The following is an 18,969-nucleotide window of genomic DNA, read 5'->3' on the forward strand; positions in this document are numbered from 1 at the left end:
TTGCTAGATTTCAGTCAAAAGCTGTTATCTGGTACTCCACTTTGCCTCGTCAAATGACATTTTAAAAGATACTTGCTAGAAAGAGGAAGTTTCCCAAAACCCAGGAGCAGTGGTTATTCCCTTATGTAAGACAAACGAAAATCTATCATGAATTACCAGTCAGATTTTCAAACTGAAATGTCTTTTCACTGTCTTTAAACCGTGCTAGAGATACAAAACTGCAATACACATTTACAATCTATTGGCTAAAGCATGAATATTTTTTTCAGCATTCTTTGCCTTAACGACATTTTTTGGTGAGTACAAGATCAACAAGCATTCCTCTTTGTACTTACCATGTGATTTTTATGCCACTTCACTGAACACAGGGGGTAATACATTGGGTCTTTTTATTGCTCAAGTAGAAAGTGCTCATTACCTATTTTTGTTTATATAGGAAAAAACAAGGAGTTGTTTCAAGTGGCATACATCACACTGTTGTAGTGGTTGATTTCCTCAAGATGGTCTTCTGGGGTTTTGGTGCAGTTTGTGGAGGCACAGTTGCAGGTCTCGGAGGAGGAAAGCTATTACTGGGACTTATCCCTAACCCTCCATTTTCCAGAGGAAATGGAGGCAGTGGAGGTGGTGGGGGTGGCAGAGGAGGGCACTGATGTGGCAGCTTTCCCACAACACGGGCAGGGTCACTGTGCAAGTGCACCTCCCTGTTTTTAATGTTATACCGAACATCACAGTCAGGGCAATAGCCGTGGTACTGTACTTTTTCACTAAATCGTACCCGTTCCCTTGCTCCTGGCTGAGGACATCGCTCTTTCTCAGGTCTGTGCATCACTGGCTGCACGGCAACTTTCTCCAAATTACTGTTCGCTATACAGCATATATCTCCATTTGGGATGCGGTTGGGCCCGACTGGCAAGCCCCCATTTCGCAGCAGAGTGCCATTAGTCTTGACAGGGTTGGCCAAATGAGGCAGCCTTGGAGGCTCGTCGCACTTGACGGGTGTCAGTCGTGGTGGAGGTGGGGGTGGATTTGGCTTCCGCAGCACAGTGAGGATAGCAGAAGGGTGTGCGGGTGGCTTGATGAGCGGTGCACTGCCCCGCACCTTGACTTTCTCCAAGCTAGAAGCTGTTGTGCTGCTGGAGCTGCTGTTCAGTGTGTCCGTTTTGGAACTGTCTGTCATCTCATCCTCCAGCTGCAGGTCAGATGTCAGCGTGTCAATCTGGTCAACCACCTATACAACAGCCAAAGTGAAAACAGTGAGAAAAGCTTGCCTCATTGAAGGCACAGAAAAACAAAAGCACTCTCCACTATCAGTTTTGTCCTTCTCAGAACTAAAGCATCCAGTATTTTTTTACTATTATTTATTTTTTCTTATCAACATAATAAAACAATAATGATGATGCTGATGATAACAACAACAACAGGTATGGCTAGTTTGCTAGCTCATCACCTGAATACAAAAGAACTTTAACTTGAAACACTCTGGAATGAAATTCTGTTTCTTTCCCTCTAGGGTTTACTTGGCAATATCATTGTAAGTGAACTGTAATCCCTTAATATTATGCTTTGCCTTCCAGTGCAGGAGGAGATGGAATTATTTAACTTCAGCTTCTAAATGACAACTTCTGAATCCAAATCTGCTGCAGAGTATCGTTTAACTCTGACCTTTCACACAGTCTAGATTTAAATATGCATCTCTCTATAGGTGATATTATAGATCTACAATCACAAGTTTGGTGCACTATTTCCTGACAATTTTTTAACACAAATAAAGTACTGAGAAGCAACTTTCCTCTTGTATTTGACTGCATTGTCTCCCTTTATGAATATTTTCCTTAAGATCTGAGATCCTCTGAAGCAGTCCTGAAATAGCATTTGCTGCAAGAAAAGAGGAAAAGTAGCTTGGTTTCCAAAGTTACAAGCATTTATTAACTCATGCACTTTATTCCAAGATTTCTTCTATCTCCCTTATTTCTGTTTGTAGTTTCTGCAATGTTGGATCTCTTCTGGTCTCCCAGACTCCTTTTTCTACTCAATTTTTTATAAGACATGCAACTGATGGTACCTTTCATAGGTAGTGAAAATTCGTCATACAACAATTCAAAGTCCTTCCTGAAAACTGAATTTCACTCACTACATAGCTGAACAACTGTAGTTATAATCTAGAAGTAACTACAACACACACCACAGGTAGTAAGTACACATGTAAAAACCGATCTTTATCCTTTACATCCTCACAGGATATACATAAAGCAATCAGTGGCTGAAATGTTACTAGCTGACTTCAGTCCATGAATAAAAAGCCTGTGCCATTGCTTGGGGTCCTTCCAGGAGATCTGTGATGTTCTGGAGGGAGAGCTGGAGGAGGCACCCAAGTATACCTGAAATTAAACCTGATGCCTCCAGTTGTACCACGAATCAACCCTTCTTACCCTTTCAAGACTTTGATTTCTTCTTCCTGCTTTCAGTAATTTGGTCCCAATACATTGGATTTCAAAATAAGGGTTTTTTTTGAGAAGTGTGTTCTGGTTTTGTTGAGTGAGGGGGGGCCTAAGGTGGTAGCTTCTGTAGGAAACTGCTAGAAGTCGCTCCCCTTTGTTCAGTGGACTCGGCCGGGCCTAGGGCGGACCCGCTGCTGGCCAAGACCAAGCCAATTGGTAGCAGAATGTCCTATGATGACACCTCTGCAATAATGTATTTAAGAAGGGGAAAACAGGAAAAAAAAAAGAAGATGTGAAGCAGCTGAGCAGGGGCAGAGAGGGGGAGGCACAAGCCTTGTGGGCCTTGCAGGCCTCACCCTCTGGCCTCCTGCCAGGCAGCTGACTGGGTCCAACTCGGCCCGGCCCAGCTGCAAGAAGTGGAGAGGAGATGAGAAGTGAATAAGATGTAAAAAGGATCCTGAGAGACATCTGCCAGCCTGTTGTGAGGAATGGCTGCAGACGCCAAGGTCAGTGAAGAAGGAGGGGGACGAGTAATGTGGCTCCTGGCCAAGATTCCCCTGCAGCCAGTGGTGAAGACCATGGTGGAGCAGGTTGTCCCCCTGCAACCCATGGAGGTCCATGGAGGGGCAGAGATCCACCTGCAGCCCGTGGAGGACCCCACGCCGGAGCAGGTGGAGGCCTGAAGGAGGCTGTGGCCGGTGGAGGGCCCGCTGGGGCGGCCGTTCTAGAGGGACTGCACCCTGTGGAAGAGATGACCCACGCCGGAGCAGTTTCACAAAGGACTGTGGCCCGTGGGAGGGACCCCACGCTGGAGCATAGGAGGAATGCGAGGAGTTCCTCCCCCGACGATGAAGCAGCGGTGTGAAACAACGCGTGATGAACTGACCACGACCCCCATTCCCTCTTCCCCTCCAGTGCCACTCGGGAGGGGAAGGTAGTAGAGATAATGTTAAGCTTGGGAAGAGGGAGGGGTGGATGGAGGTTATCTTGTTCCCTGTCTCATTCTCCTGCTAGTTTTAGAAATAGATGAATAGTTTTCCCCAAGTCAAGTCTGTTTTGCCTGTGACAGTAACTTTAAGGATTTCTCCCTGTCCTTATCTTAAATCTCGAGCCGTTTTTTCTTATATCATCTCCCCCTATTCTCTCGGAGGGTGGGGGGAGCGAGAGAGAGACTGCCTAGTCTGGTCCCGATTGGGGCTGAGCTACGACAAGTGTAAGTCATATGTTAACTGTAAAGAAAGCTAAAGCCATTACTGAAGGCAGTGACTCTTTATTCAGTCAAACCAGTAACTCACTTATGTGCCCAATGGTAAACAGTAAAATAATGAAAGCAAAATCACCATAGAATGAAAGAGCTCCTACTGTAGCTAAGAGTTGTGTAATATAAAATTCCTAAAAGGTCATATGCAACAATTCAGTTTAGTGCCTTCCTTCTCCAACAGCAAACATGCAGATAACCATGATTCACACAGAGCTTTCAAACATGTGTGAAAAAAATTTACAAAACGTTTTCTCTCCAAGACCAAAACAACTACTCATTTATTCACTATTCAAAGCTCAATACCATGTTACATTTCAGTTTCTATTTTAGCACTTTTATTTTTCTCCAATAAAGAATAAAGAAAAAAATACACTCTCAAAAGACAGACGTTAATTTCCCCAAATAATCAGGATTTAAAATATTAGTCTAGAAGTTGAAAGGTACAGTTGAACTCTGGTAACTGCTAGATCCCAAACATCTCCTTCAGGGTAAAGCATATGACTACTCTTGGAAATTTCAGAATAAAGGCAGATAAACCAAATCCATACTAAGATAATGCAAAATTCATACCAAGAAAGACAGTTTTTAAGAGAAAGAATTCACACTATCACCTTACTTTACATACACAAATCAAGGCAGAGAAAATGCCTCAAAATGAAACAGAGAAACTAAAGGTACAAGGAAAAGACAGTCATGTTCTGGGCACTAAGCCTGAAGTTCACGCACCCCTCTGCAAGTTTAGTGTGGATTTGTGTAAATATTAGAATCTGCCTCCATATGTCTAAATATGAATCCTCTCACGAAATCTAACAGGTAATCTTTTAATAAACTATAACAACTACAGAATGGATTGATGCAACATAAACCAAAGAAACTCCTTAGTAAGCAAAGAAATCAAAAAAGAGCTGTTAAGCAGCTGGAGGCAAGACAGAAAGGAAAGACATGGGTCCCTTCCAACTTGAGATATTATGCGATTCTATATCCGTAAGGACGCTCCACACAGGAGCACTGGATAGCTTGTACAGGTGACAGCACATTGGCCTATATGACAGTATTAGATAATACTGAGTAAAAATATTTGGTTGCTTCACATTGCTTAATCAGAGCTATATTAAAATACCAAGAATAAAAATTGGTTTGTTTTGCAATTGGCTTATTCCAACAAAACCTAATTTTTCTTTTTCTCTAATTTCTACCATGATAGCCCCCTCAAAGAGTACCTATAATCATGCAGGACCTTAGAAACCAACATCGCACATGTGAGGATAAAGATAGCCATGGATCACTGATGTGCTTATTGCAGAATTAGATACAGATAAATCTCATGGAGATCATCCAAATAATATACTAAATCTTCCTTACCTTAATAAAATTCACTTACAGTTTCCACTATCAAATTCCCGATAAAGAAGAAAAGAAAATAACAAAAATTTATTTTAATATTATTTTAAGACATACACATAATTCTAATATTTTTTTTTTTCCTGCAAAATCAGTCACAAATGATGGCTTCTTTGTTTTAAGCCTTATGTGCAACAAAGATCGTCCCTCTTACAAAATAAATATTCTCCATGCCATGTAATTCTAGAGAAACAAAACCTAGTGTTTATTATTTTGAGATGGACACATTAAAGGTGATATTCCACCAGTACTCTGAGGATATAGCTGTAATTACGCAGCACATGTGTGTCATAAAATGGCAGACTTTGGTGATGAGAAAATTTGCATCCGTTCAAACTATCCTTCTGAGAGAGTAAAAATTTTCTCAAGAGTAACAGGGAAGTCTGTTAAGAACTGTGCTTGAATTTAAATGACTACAGAGTTTATCTCTTGCCCTCTGGGCAAATGTGTAGTACACACTGGAATTTTTTTGTCACCTATCCATTTGTAAAACATAAAATCAGCACAAAATGGCTCAGATGTAACAACAGTTTATCTGCCCAGATTCATTCCCTACAAGTTGTGATTCTATTCACTGCTATTTTCTTTGGGTTTTTTTTGTCCCAGAAGTAAACATTCAAATAAGATTAAAAAGTAACAGAAAACCAGTGACTAACAGTGAAACTGATGTAGATAATAATAATAAAATAAAAAGACAAAAAAGTAGTGTTTAAAAAAAAAAAAAAGCACCTCCATTTCACAATACACTTCCTATGGAAGTAAAAGAGACTATTTAGAAACAAAAAAGCTGCTCTAGCTGTGCAGAATTTGACTATTTTTCAGTTGTGGAATAAAAGAGGACTTGATTCACATTTACAAGCACGGGAGAGACATCCTTTTATAGCCTGAGGTAGTCCTTAGCCATTAAAGAGATTTGGGATCTGCAGAGACGTCCACTTTTCCACCTCTCACAATATCCTGAGGCTTCAAGCTCTGTAGTATCCAGTGTGACACTCCTGAATGGACCAGGACATCAGCTCATTCCTACCTCCTTTCTGGGTTGTTAATGGACAACAATAGTAAGTGTCCAACAGAGATGGAGTTGGATTTCTCTAGCTGACCCCAAGAAAATAATCAAAATCTCTTAACACATATACAGACCCAAAATATTTTACCCTGAAATACAAATTGCTCACTAAGTCAAATCTCTGCTTATAGTATCACTTTATCTAATAGAAATATGTGTGGAGCTTTTGGATGGGGTTCTTTGGTGTTTTGTTTTGTTTGTTTTTTTTTTTAAATTTTGACAACTGGGTATCTTTACCACACAATGAACAGAAAAAGCAATTGTTTGGATAAAGCAAATTTCATGTAGATACTATGTTTATCCTTCACCTCTAGTTTACTAATTGAAAACTATTTTGTATTTTCGTGTCCTTTCATTTTTTTTTTTTATGTAGACACTCAAGCCTTTCTTTCCAGTAATGCTCAAACTAGACAGAAGACCAACAAAACCAGCATCTGTAAAACATGTACGTAAGAATTTATAATCACCATTTAAAACCAGCAACCAATTGACGTGAATTAAATCTCATCTCTATCTAAAATAAAACAACAGGAGTATGTTTAAAATCCAACACTAGCTTAGGGCAATTTACCAAACTAAAAAAAAAAAAAACAAAAACCAAGACATGAACACAGGCAGGATTAGAGTTATGATTCACAATTATTCTACTTTTTCTTGTTCTTTTAAATTTTTATGTAGCCACTCAAGCCTTTCACTAGATTTGTGATTTTTTTTTTTTAAAAAAAGGAAAAACAAAGGAAGACACTGAAGTTCCAAACAATTTGCTATGCAAAGATATCCTTCAATTAACCCCATCTCTCAATGTTATCAAACTCTTAATTAAATTGCTTAAAAACACAGCTAGAATAAAGTACTGCTTTTGCACTGAGGTCAAACTTCAGTCCCTGTTTAAAGTAATTTAGAATCTCGTTCAAGAAGGAGTCTTGTGATTATCAAAAGCAGCCTATGCTGGCCTAATATTATTTCTGTTGTCCTTAAGAGTTGTACTTACAGGTTTTATCTCCTCTGGTAGAGCACTTTTGTGGGTGAATATCCTACCTCAGTTAGACCAATATTCAAAAGTCCGTATTTCTTACTGGATAACAGGATCTCATTTTAAGAATCTAACAAGACTAAAACATGACACAGAAAGTAAGTGTTTATTTTACTTCTTAATTTTATCCTTAAACTTCTCTGAAAAGAGTATCTACAATTAGTCACAAACACTTTTTGCAGTGCTTCTCTTTGGATGATTATGCAATTTACATCCATAAATGTCTACGTAATTTATTGGAAGTTTTATTATCTCCTTACAACAAATGTTTCACCAGGTTTGTTTTCCCTCCTGCTTAAAGGCAGCAGGAAACAAGGCAATAAGGTACTGATGTTCAATGAGTATATAAACCACTAGCTGAACTCAATCCACCAGAGACAATTGCTGTGCTTTTTTGTCAACTCTTGAATTAAGAAGCAAATTGCTTTCCAGAAAGAAAAGTAATATACTCTTAAATATTCATCAACTTTTAAGTTCATAGAACTTCAATATTATAATTTTTTTCTCAGGTGTCCAGGCATTTTCACTGTTTCACATGTTCTTCAAAGTTTCATGGGGATTTATGAGTAAGATTTCTTTTTTTAAAATTACTTGCTTCTGTACAGGCTAGTACGTCTCAGAAAAGCTGCATAAGCATAATGGAAATGGTACTTAGCTGTGATATTAATTCTGAGATGGAATAGTTATAATCCATATATTGCTGTTTAGTACTACACCAGAGTACAGCTACTATGAGATTTGATTTAACAGTTTGCTGGAAGTTTTCTAGAAAACGAATAGTTACAGACATATACTAATCTTGATTTTAAATCAGCCGAAACCAAGCCAGGTCATAAGACTAGCAAAAGTTTTTCTTTTTTACTTTGAACCAAAAAAAAAATACTGTGGAAAGGAATAAAATGAGGTAGTATTCTTTAATTACAAATAAGTACAATCAAAATGCAACTAACAATAGAGCAGCAATCAGCTCTATCACAAAGAGGCTACTCTTGCTTTAAGTAAGGAACTGGCAAATATGCTACATCAGCAGCTCTGGTATCTTATGATTGCATCTCTAATCCTACAAGAAATTGTTTGTTTGCTATAATTACTACCAGAATCTTTAAGACAAGCTGTCAAACTATTTACCTTCCCATCATCTCAGCTCATTATTTCCTGCAGAGTTACTAGTCCTTTGTTGACAAAAATGAACGTTGAATATAACTAAGGAGACAAATGAAGCTTTTTTCCCACCACGACTTTGCCTGTAAATCCTGAACCACCACAGAGCTAACAACAAAAGAACGGGAGGTTTCTAGTAACAGTAAGAAAGCAACTATTTCCCTCTACATAAATTTGCATAACACCATAAAAAGATTCTGTTCTCAGGTGTTTACATTCCAGCTCCAGTCATCCATGGTCGCATCTTTTGCATTTACCACAGCTAACTTCTCTACACTGTCCCCTCCCATCCCCAGTAAATATGGCTTTCCGGTCAAGGAGAAATTGAACCAAATTTAGACATGAAACTCATTTATATAGTTGTGTAAGCCAAAAAATTGCAAAAAGAAACCAAAAGAAGAGAGAGGACTAGGAGATACAAGTGGTCTACTTAGGACAATATTGTGAAAAACCACAAAAAGCAGGTGCCAAAGCAAGAACACAAGAATAGAAAAGTCACATAGAAGTATTTCTGTAGAATCTTATCCCAGTTTCAAACAATTTCTAACTCAAGGACCTCTTAACAGATTTTACATTAAGTAGAACTTGACATATTTATCTACCATGAACATACCTACTTCCGCTTGAACTCATACAAGCTTTTAGCATCTGCAATATCCTCCAGTTTCTGACCTTCATTATATGGATATACCACCTACTACTCTTTCTGCTTGAGAAAGGCCACAGAAGCTTTTATAGATAAAATGCTTCATGGACTTGTATAATACTTAAGCTGTATTTCAGTTAATACACACTTCCAGGTGGATTCAAAGTTCAGCTTTCAGGAGACAACTGTTACAGTAGCCTCTCAGACAGCTGTCACCCACCCTGCAGCACCAGCGAAGGGCAAGGTTAGTGTGAGATGAGTCAGTGTTAAGCTATCTAAAAGACTAACACCATCCTAACCAAACTTATACACATCCCAGCTCGAAAAATAACAGAAGAAAACACACATACTGTTGTTGTTGCCATTAGAAAGTTTTTCCTTAGAAATATGTTAGTAACTTAGCAAACTAGTATTACCCTTGGAGTACATTATAGAGTCATTGATTCAACCTTACCCTCTGTACATGAATGAATACAGAAATACATCACATTTCAATGACAGGCTTTACTAAACTCTACTCTGACATTTGGAAGTAGACTGAACATCAAGGTAGGCTGGACGTAAGTGTATAAATGGGAATTTAAGAATATGCTGGACTCTTGGTAATTTAACAAGGTCATGAAAGCTCAGTATCATCACCCTGACTTACCATTTCAGGGAAAGCAAAAGATATTAAAAATCTTAAAAGGAAAAGACTTATTGTCCATGAAGGAATTAAAACAATTCAGAAAAAGCAATATAGAAATATAAAGGTTCTCTGTGTTCCCCTTTAAGAACTTAACATAGTGTCCTGGTTCCAGCTAGGACAGAGTTAATTTTCACCTGAACTGGGAGAGGAGCTGAGGCTGGTGGCTCCTGTGGCTGGGGGACACAGCTGGGATAGGTTACTGATTAGCCAACAGCTGTGACAGTTTACCCAACTTGGCCTAGGGGCCATTCCACACCATAGGACATCATGCTCAGTGTATAAAGTGGGGACAATATAAAGTGCTGAGGGGCAGGTTCTGGCTACTCAAAGGGAGCTGGGGATTGGGATCCACCATGAGCTACTGTACTGTAAATTACATGCCTACATATTTTCTGTTATTGGGTTTTGGTTTTTTTTGTTGATTGTTTTCCACCTGTTTTCTTTTCCTCTGTTGTTCTCTTAAACTGTTTTCATCTCAACCCATGAGTTTTACCTTCTCTCCTTTACCGATTCCCCTCCCTGTCCCATTGCAGCAGGTGGCGAGGAGGGAGTGAACAACTGTGTGGTATTTTAGCTGCTGAGTGGGGCTAAACCATGACACATAGCCACAGTAATTCCTCTGTGTACCCTTTTGGGTGCTAGAGATGGTGCTTGGAAGATCAGAGAAAGAGATGAAGGCAGGTATTCATAGCATGAAGAATAGTACAGTTATAGTTCCTGTCACACGCAAAAGAACCCTGATAAAATCACAATAAACAAACAGAAACGATGGGAAAATAAAGTAAAAACCAATCAAACAAATCCCTTTCTAGAAAAGCAAGTTCAAAGAATATTTGTAACAAAAAAAATAGTTGCTCTAAAATATTAACTAAAATAATTCAGTATTCCTTATGAATGGTAACAGAATTTCACACTTCCAGTGAAATACTCACATTATCTTGTATTTGGTAATACAGGAAAGTAATTAATTTCACAAAATTAAGAGGGATTAAATCTGTTTTTATGTCACATCTAGAGACACAGATGACAATTGTCTTAACTCTGTAAAGGGAGTGCAATGATTTCACATGTAGCTCATTACTGAGGCTGAAAGACAAACTGTAACTCAGACTCAACATTAAAAAAGACTTCTCACCCTGAGTTATCATACATGTCTTTCTTGTGCTTCTGTCTCTTGCCCATAATGATGCAGTCACCAAAACTGTGTAAACATAGCAAATCTATACACATATTTGAAGTAACAAGTATGGTGCATATCCTTATGGGTTGCATTGTTAACTAAGAGTTGTTCAAGAAGAGATTCCAAGAGCTGCAAGTGAATCTGGCACAGCCTGTTCTGAACATCGACAAAAGACACAACTAGAAAAAAGAGCTTTTAAGTACTGGAGAAACAAATGAGGACTGCATAATAGAATAGGAAGAAAGTTTAATTTCATATGACTCACAAAGAAAACTGCAGCTTAAGAGGAAATCAGTAATTTTCCCTTTATTATTATACTGATGTCAATTATACTTTTTTTTTTTTGTACTCTTCAAGTTTAGGTTTGACAGTGTAGAGATAGCCTGTGTGACTATTTAAGCTCATGAAAGCAATGCAACAATACTCATTTTCTTCTTGAAGATACTGAAGCCTACTCTTCATCCTACCTCTGAGAATGCCTAATGTCAGACTACAGTAAGGAGAGTGCACAAGTACTTTATTATTTTTGTTATTGTACACTTTCTCCTAAACTTGTGCAATTATAAATTAAATTTTTGGAAACACAAAGACTGAACACCTCTATTTAATGCTATTAGATAAGGAAAGAAAATACATTGAAAAGGATGAAGCTGGACATGGTAAATATGCATGTGACCAACTATTTCTGCATACAGTTTTTTAATTCATTGGCATGAATCAGGAAATTTAAAAGACAAATTGCTAATCAGCATTGAATGCTTAAATGCACATGTAAATACAAGGAAAAAAGGCTTCTCTGTAAAAACTCAAGAGAATTAATGTGGAACTCTTCAGCAATACTCCCTGACGGTGGACCTCTTTTGTTTAATGTAAAGAGGCCAGAGAATACCAGAGCTGTGAGACCTTGGTGTGTCTTCTGAATCAAATGTATCTTCTTACATTAACATTTTAGAAGCAGCAGCGTATGACCATTTTTCTCTCTCAAAACAGGTAACAAAATTGAAAATGGTTGCATGTTGACAAAAACTAAGGAATGGTTAGTCTGTGCATTCTCATTATTTTTAGTGTTTTCTGAATGTGTTGTAAAACAGCTGAAAATCTAGTACAATAAAATGTTAGAGATTTCAGTTGCTATGTAACAACCTTTGCTAAAAACGTCAGTTCATAATGACTACAAATACAGTGATTTGCCCAATCAGATATCATATTAATTTAAATGAATGCTAAATATTTGTCTAAGCCCTTAACTATTAATGTGAACAGCATGTAGAAGTTCCTTAAAGTATGTGCATCCTGAAAATATTAAGGCTTACCATGAAGACTGAAAGTTCCTCTGTGGGATTAGGAAAAAAAAGTCTCACTAATTACATAAATAGTTTCCTAGGTACACTCTTCAGATACATTAATAACAGCTATCATGAAAAAAAAAAGCCCTTGTAATACTATAGCTCTGAAAAAGAACTTAAAATATTTAGCACACTCAAAGGAATTTTCTGAGAAGCTGGTAAACAACTCTACTGCAATTATTTTGTGTTAACTCCAGTCTTAAGCACTGGGCATACTTCTCTGATTTTAAATAAACCACCTCACTAGGTACAGCATTAATCAGCATCCTTCCTTTTCCTCTGACAGTCTAAAAGAGTCTCCAGAAATAAATGTTCTAAAAACAAAAAGACGTTCCCCAAGAACAGTCAATATATCTTTCTGGAGACCCCATGTTGGGTTGGTGGATTTTTTGATGGAAAGGATTTTATTAGTGAAATGCTACTCTGAGTCTAGATGGCCTCTACATTTTAGCACCATTTCTGTTACAGCTCCAAAGCCACATTACAGCCCAAATGAAATACGCAATGAATTTACATTCATCTGGAAGTACTAATTCCAAGCCTGTTGGACACTTATTAAAATACAGTTTCAACAGAGCTGAACAGAACCAGAGGATTTAGCTTTAGCTTACTAGACGTATTTCTAGCTAGTCCTTTTCGCTTCAAAAATTGCACAATTCATTAAGTTTCATTCTAATTAAAGTCTGAACAAATCCAAAGTTTGAAGCAAATTTTAGATGAAGTGACAGCATCATCTGCTTTTTACAGTGAAAAAATATTAAAGCAGTAGGCTTTTTTCTTTAGATATATCTGCAATACTCTTTCTGTTTATATGGTTTCATTGAAAGAAAGAGCTTCTGTTTATGTAATAGGTTAAATGATCTGCCTGGATAAAAATAATGCTATTGATAATGACGATTATTATAAAACAGTTGTGTAACTCTTTCAGCTGATAGGTCTTAAAATCAGTAAGCTGCCTTGTCCTCCTTGATCTCCCGGTGTGCTGCTGGCAACTTCTGGAAGTAAGTATGCTGTAGAGATTGTTCCAAGAATGAGAGAACAAAAAAGATGTTGTAATAGTGACCCTACTGAAGGCTTCTCAGGGCTTAATTTGACTTTTTCCATCTGGATGTACTGGGCAGAATACAGAACAGGAGATAGCCCATGGTGAGCTTACACCACTAATAAATAACAGTAATGAATCAGCCAAACCCTGCTACTAGAGAAAGTAATTGCTGTGAACCACGTAGCTTTGAAATGAATACTTGGTTGCCTTTTAATTATTAGTTGCTCCAAGTTAAATGACTTCTGCTCATACTGCATCACAACATATTTAAGGAATTTAATTAAAAGTCACAGAATAGTCTATCTTAATATTTATGAATAATATTTTTTTCAGATTCCCTTAAATAAAATCCTATATGTGCACAAGTGAAATATAAAAATAAGGAGTTTTATCTCATCCTTGGTTCTATATACATTATACATGTCAAAATGCTGTAAAAGTTTATTAAGTCTCAGCACTCCATGGCTTTGTCCTGAACCACATTTTTTATTCAATATGCTAATTATCTGAGGAAAGCTAATAACAGTATAATCTAGTAAAAACCTTTGTTCCCTTGGGCATATATCTAAATCTGATTCCTTCAAGTCATTAGTACAGCTTTGTACGTGTTTCAAACAGTGAATAAGAGCAAATTGTAGCTCAGGATTTTTTAAAATAAATAATATAATTAAATGATTTATTAATAATTATGGTATTCATATTAACATAATATGAACATTGCCAAGACAGCTATTTAAAAAAAAATAAAAGTAAATAATATAATCTAATGTTACATGTTTACATAGATGGTTGCTTATAGTTAAAGCTGAATTTAATAAAAATCACTTATATCAGAACTTGAAGAAAGATTTCTATCTGCCTTCTACTAAAAAAAAAAAACAAAAACAGATGCCATAAATTAAGGATGCACGGGGAGCAAAAGTGAAGAAGCAGAGTTTACAGTAACGTTTGCAACAAGATACACATTCTATTTGCTGAGCCTTAAAAATGCTTATCTAACATCTTTAAGATTACTTTAAGAACTATGAAGTCTCAGTTTTCAAATCTAGTATTTGTACTATTAATTGCCCCAACAGAAAAAAATCAGGAAATCTGTAGCTCAGATATTTCCAGCACTTTCAAAGGCGGTAATTGTTTCGGAGTGTACCAAAATATGATTTTTCAAGCAGTAACTAATAAATTTTTGTCCTTTTAAGACCATTAGCTCATGTTTCTGGCACTGTTACCTGCTGTTCCAGTTCTATTTCTGGTTACACATCAGGTAGGTTATAACATAAGAAAACAGAAAGTTTTTGTTTGCTTTTACACAATCTGCAAAGAAGCTGGGCATGTTATGCCTGCAATGCACTTACACTCCCAGCACCAGAGAACTATTAAAAGAGAATTTGGCAATCTCACATGGTACATGGTCGTACTCAGCACCACGACACTGTATTTTTACTGCTTGTGGTCCAGTCCCTCTCCAGTGTGCTCAGTTGAGATGTCTCTGCATCTGTGGCAGGTTTCCCTCCGGTGTAGTTATTTTTGCGATTTTTAGTGCAAGAGAGAGGGATGATTTATCAGAAGCATTAATTAAAGGCTGAAGGTGAAATTCAAGAGGTCTGTTTCCCTCAGTAATTGAATAGTTGCATTACAGCAGGAAACCGCAGTAGTAGACCACATTGATGCAGGGAGTAGAAAACCACTTCCAAATAGATTTGCAAAACACAGTGGTTTGCAGCATGGGGGAGCAATCCCCTGCCTTGGTCACGCAGGGTAGCAAACTGCAGCAAAGATTCAGCACAGCTACTGCAAATTTCCAACCAAAGATAAAGGCAAAATATTTCATTCTTTGAAACGAATTGTTGATACTTAGTCTTTGAAGCTTTGTTCTGGTTTTTAGCTTACCTACAAAGCATTTTCAGTTGAGTTGGAAAGTTGATAAAAAAGCTATGGAACATTTATTTTAAAGTTACGTATATTAATAATTATTTCTGTAGTGGCTATGACAACACAAGGAAAATCTGATTGAAACCTCACGGAGACAAGAGAGGAAAAGCATTTTTCTCTGCTGGACTTTCTTTCACATTGTCTTCTGGAATTTACAAGAGTACTTTTTCCTCTTTTCCTCTCTCTTTTTTTTTTTTAATTTTAAAATATATAATATGCAAGCAGCAAAATTTCTGCTCAGGTTAATTATGTGATCCCCCAAGTACTAAATAATTTCTTTGACTGACACTCATATTACTAATCCACTTTGAAGTGTCCTCACATCCAGCCCTTATAATTCTCAATCCCTTTCTGATAATTGCAGTACTTACAGCAGCGGGAATGAAATGGTTTGTACCTACTATGTCGAAGTGGTCCTTAGATGTACAGAGTGGAATTCTTCCAGTGCTGCTGGCAGGATGTATAGAGAAGCACAGCAAAAGAGATCAAGTGCCTGCTTCTGCTGCTATACTATCGAGGTCATCTTGGTTTGGTTTATTTCAAATAAAAATGCAGTCCTACTCTTCAACATAATATGGCTGGTGAGATCTTTCATATATGCATTGACATTTTAGCATAAATCTCATCTGCTATTGCTGTATACAACATAATCAGATAGCACTGAACAAATAACCATTTTGTTTTCTGGGCTATTAGTGAAAAGAAAATTGTGCAGGTAAGCTTTATAGCTATAATTAATATTTTAATACTGAGATCTAGAATTTTAGAGCCAAGATTAGCAAAGTAAATATAAGCTACAAATGTAGATACTTGAGGTTCAGACTCATAAAACAGGCCTGTATACTAAGGTAAAGAGTACATACATTTAATGCAAGAAAGTGCTGGAAACTCTGTAAAAAATATCATCTGTACTTGAAAAATAAAGCAATCCTGAAATGCCTAAAGAAAAAGTAAGTACTGCAAGTTATTTTAAAATTTTAAATGAAAATTATTGAAAACTCTATGGACTTGCATTTAGTTTTTAAAAAGGCATGAGAAGTTATTAGTTTCAATCAAAACTATTACATTTATTTACGTTAAAAGCGTAAGATCTGACACATTAAGCAGCTCAAAAAGACAGAACTCCCTACTCACAGCTAAGCAGGCTGTATCTTCCTGGTAGGAGTTAACATGTTTCTTTAGGGCTAAGTATAACCTATTAAAAATGAGAATTCAAGTAAGAGGAAAATTTGACATTAAATAACATTTAAGTTTAATGAAGATTATCTTTAACAGACTGTAATTTTGTACATTTAAATTACTACTAGTTAATACGTTAAGAGTATGACATAAGCACTACATACTGAATACTGCTATTTGACATCTGTGTCTGATTTCATTGTTTACTTCTGTGTACCATGACTGTAACACACCCCAACTACCTTTTTGACAGGAAGTGCTAGAGAAAATGTCAGGAGATAAAAACCACAACTTGAACATACAAACAAGGATCACAGTTATTCCTACTATTCTAAATGTCAGAACAGTAAGAAAAAAAAAGCAGCTCTGCAAAACATCACAGTGATTTAAGTCTCCATCAATTCTTCTCTCTTCATTTATATGCACGATTATACAAGTATTGTTAAATGTTTATATGCAATATTATATGCATACTTTACACCTGGTCTCAAATATTTATAATATATCTGGTTAACCTGATGATCACTGCATTTTGTTTGTTCTTTTCACTACATTAGTAAGGTACAAGGACTGAATTACATTTTTAGCCTAACAGTTACGATAGTGGCATTTTGGAATTGATAAAACCATTACAAAAAAAAACCTCTTCACTGATGATTCCTCTCCCCATGATTACAGCAGGTAGTTTTGTTGCTCTTTACATCCTTAAGTATCTTTAAGGTCAAATATTTCCCCCTCCTCCAGATGAAGAAGTGTAAAAACACCATATTGATATTGCAAAAATCAATGCTATGAAGTCATTGCACATACTCCTATCCAATCACAGGTATTGCAGCAGAATAAATAATTCATAACATATTTTTCATCTCTTTTTTTTTGCTTATGACAGAAAAAAAAATGACAGCTGCTTTGAAGGTAGTTGTTACCTATTCAAATAATACACAATCTACAGATTATCTTAAAAGAGATCCCAGGAAATAGATAGGTGCCCAGTGGTTTCTGATTTCTAGCTCTGCTTTTGACATAACTGTTTTGTTAACTCAAAGTAGTTCCATCTCTATGTTACATCTTTTTTCTCCTTACTCTTTATCTCTCATGCATTTACCCTGTACACTCTGAAACAAGAGTTACATTTGTCTTGTGTGCAATCCTCCCCACAAAACATTTCATTACTAGAGTTACTACTATTCTTCAACACTACTTCATAACAGAACATTGTTGGCTAATCTTGTTGATCAATCTTGTTGGCTAATTTTATTGGCTAATAGGTTCTCTCCACAGCAGGACAAAATAAAACACTTATAGTCAAGTTTCAAGTGTCAATGTTTCAAAATACAAATATTCCTTTCATTAACATTTCCTTGCAATGTATGCACTAGAAAATTTATTGTAAAAAAACACTCAAAATTCACTTCATAGCATCACAGCATCATAGAATTGTTAGGGTTGGAAGGAACCTTTAAAGGTCATCTAGTCCAACCCCCCTCCAAGGAGCAGGGACATCTTTGACTAGGTTGCTCAAAGCCTCATCCAACCTGGCTTTGAACGTTTCCAGGGATGGGGCATCCACAACTTCTCTGGGCAACCTGTTCCACCATCCTCATCATGAATCTTTTTTCCTTATGTCCACTCTGAATCTGCTTCCTTCTATTTTAAAACCACTATCCCTCATCCTATCACAACAGGCTCTGCTAAAAAGTTCGCACCCTTCTTTCCTGTAGGCCCCCTTGAGGTACTGGAAGCTGCTCTAAGGCCTCCCCAGAGCCTTCTCTTCTCCAGGCTGAACAGCCCCAACTCTCTCAGCCTGGCCTCACAGGAGAGGTGCTCCAGGCCTCTTATCATCTTTGTGGCCCTCCTCTGGATTCACTCCAACTGGTCCATGTCCTTCTTATGCTGGGGGCACCAGATCTGGACACAATACTCCAGGTGGGATCTCACCACAGTGGAATAGAAACGTGGAATCACCTCCCTTCACCTGCTGGCCACATCACTTCTGATGCAGCCCAGTATGTGTTTGGCTTTCTGGGCTGCAAGCACACACTGTTGGCTCCTGTTGAGCTTCTCGTCCACCAGCACACCCAAGTCCTTCTCCTCAGGGCTGCTCTCGATCTATTCCCCGCCCAGCCTGTATCTGTGCTTGGGATTGCCATGACCCATGTGCAGGGCCTTGCACTCGGCCTGGTTGAACTTCATGAGGTTGGCACAGGCCCACCTCTCCAGCCTGTCAAGGTCCCTCTGGATGGCATCCCTCCCCTCCAGCGTGTCGACGGCACCACACAGCTTGTTGTCCTCGGTGAACTTGCTGAGGGTGCACTCAATCCAGCTGTCCATGTCGCCAACAAAGATGTTAAGCAGCGCTGGTCCAAATACCAATCCCTGAGTAATGCCACTCATCGTCTATCACCACTTGGACATCAAGCCGTTCTTATCTATATGGTGTGGAAACTGTGTTTTGCATATCAGCTGTTTCAAGTAGTTGTGGAAATTACATACTTTCAAGAGTAAGGTGTAAGTATGCAACATATTACGCTACATAACCCTTAATGTCCCCATGACAGTTCTGAACACATCAAAACATCCCTGACTACTATTCCAT

The 18,969-nt window shown here is 37.6% G+C and overlaps 1 protein-coding gene across 1 annotated transcript in view; it reads right to left on the reverse strand.

The window, feature by feature from the left end:
- The window catches only part of PRR16 (proline rich 16), a 164,079-nt gene that overhangs the window by 51,724 nt on the left and 93,386 nt on the right, over nt 1-18,969 (reverse strand). Inside the window, exon 2 of the mRNA XM_086770725.1 lies at nt 336-1,228. Coding sequence (XP_086626851.1) covers nt 470-1,228 — 759 coding nt within the window. The 3' untranslated portion in view covers nt 336-469. The remainder of the gene's footprint in view (nt 1-335; nt 1,229-18,969) is intronic.

Source organism: Chlamydotis macqueenii, chromosome Z (assembly GCF_036417535.1).
Source record: "Chlamydotis macqueenii isolate bChlMac1 chromosome Z, bChlMac1.mat, whole genome shotgun sequence".
Taxonomy (NCBI): Eukaryota; Metazoa; Chordata; class Aves; order Otidiformes; family Otididae; genus Chlamydotis; species Chlamydotis macqueenii.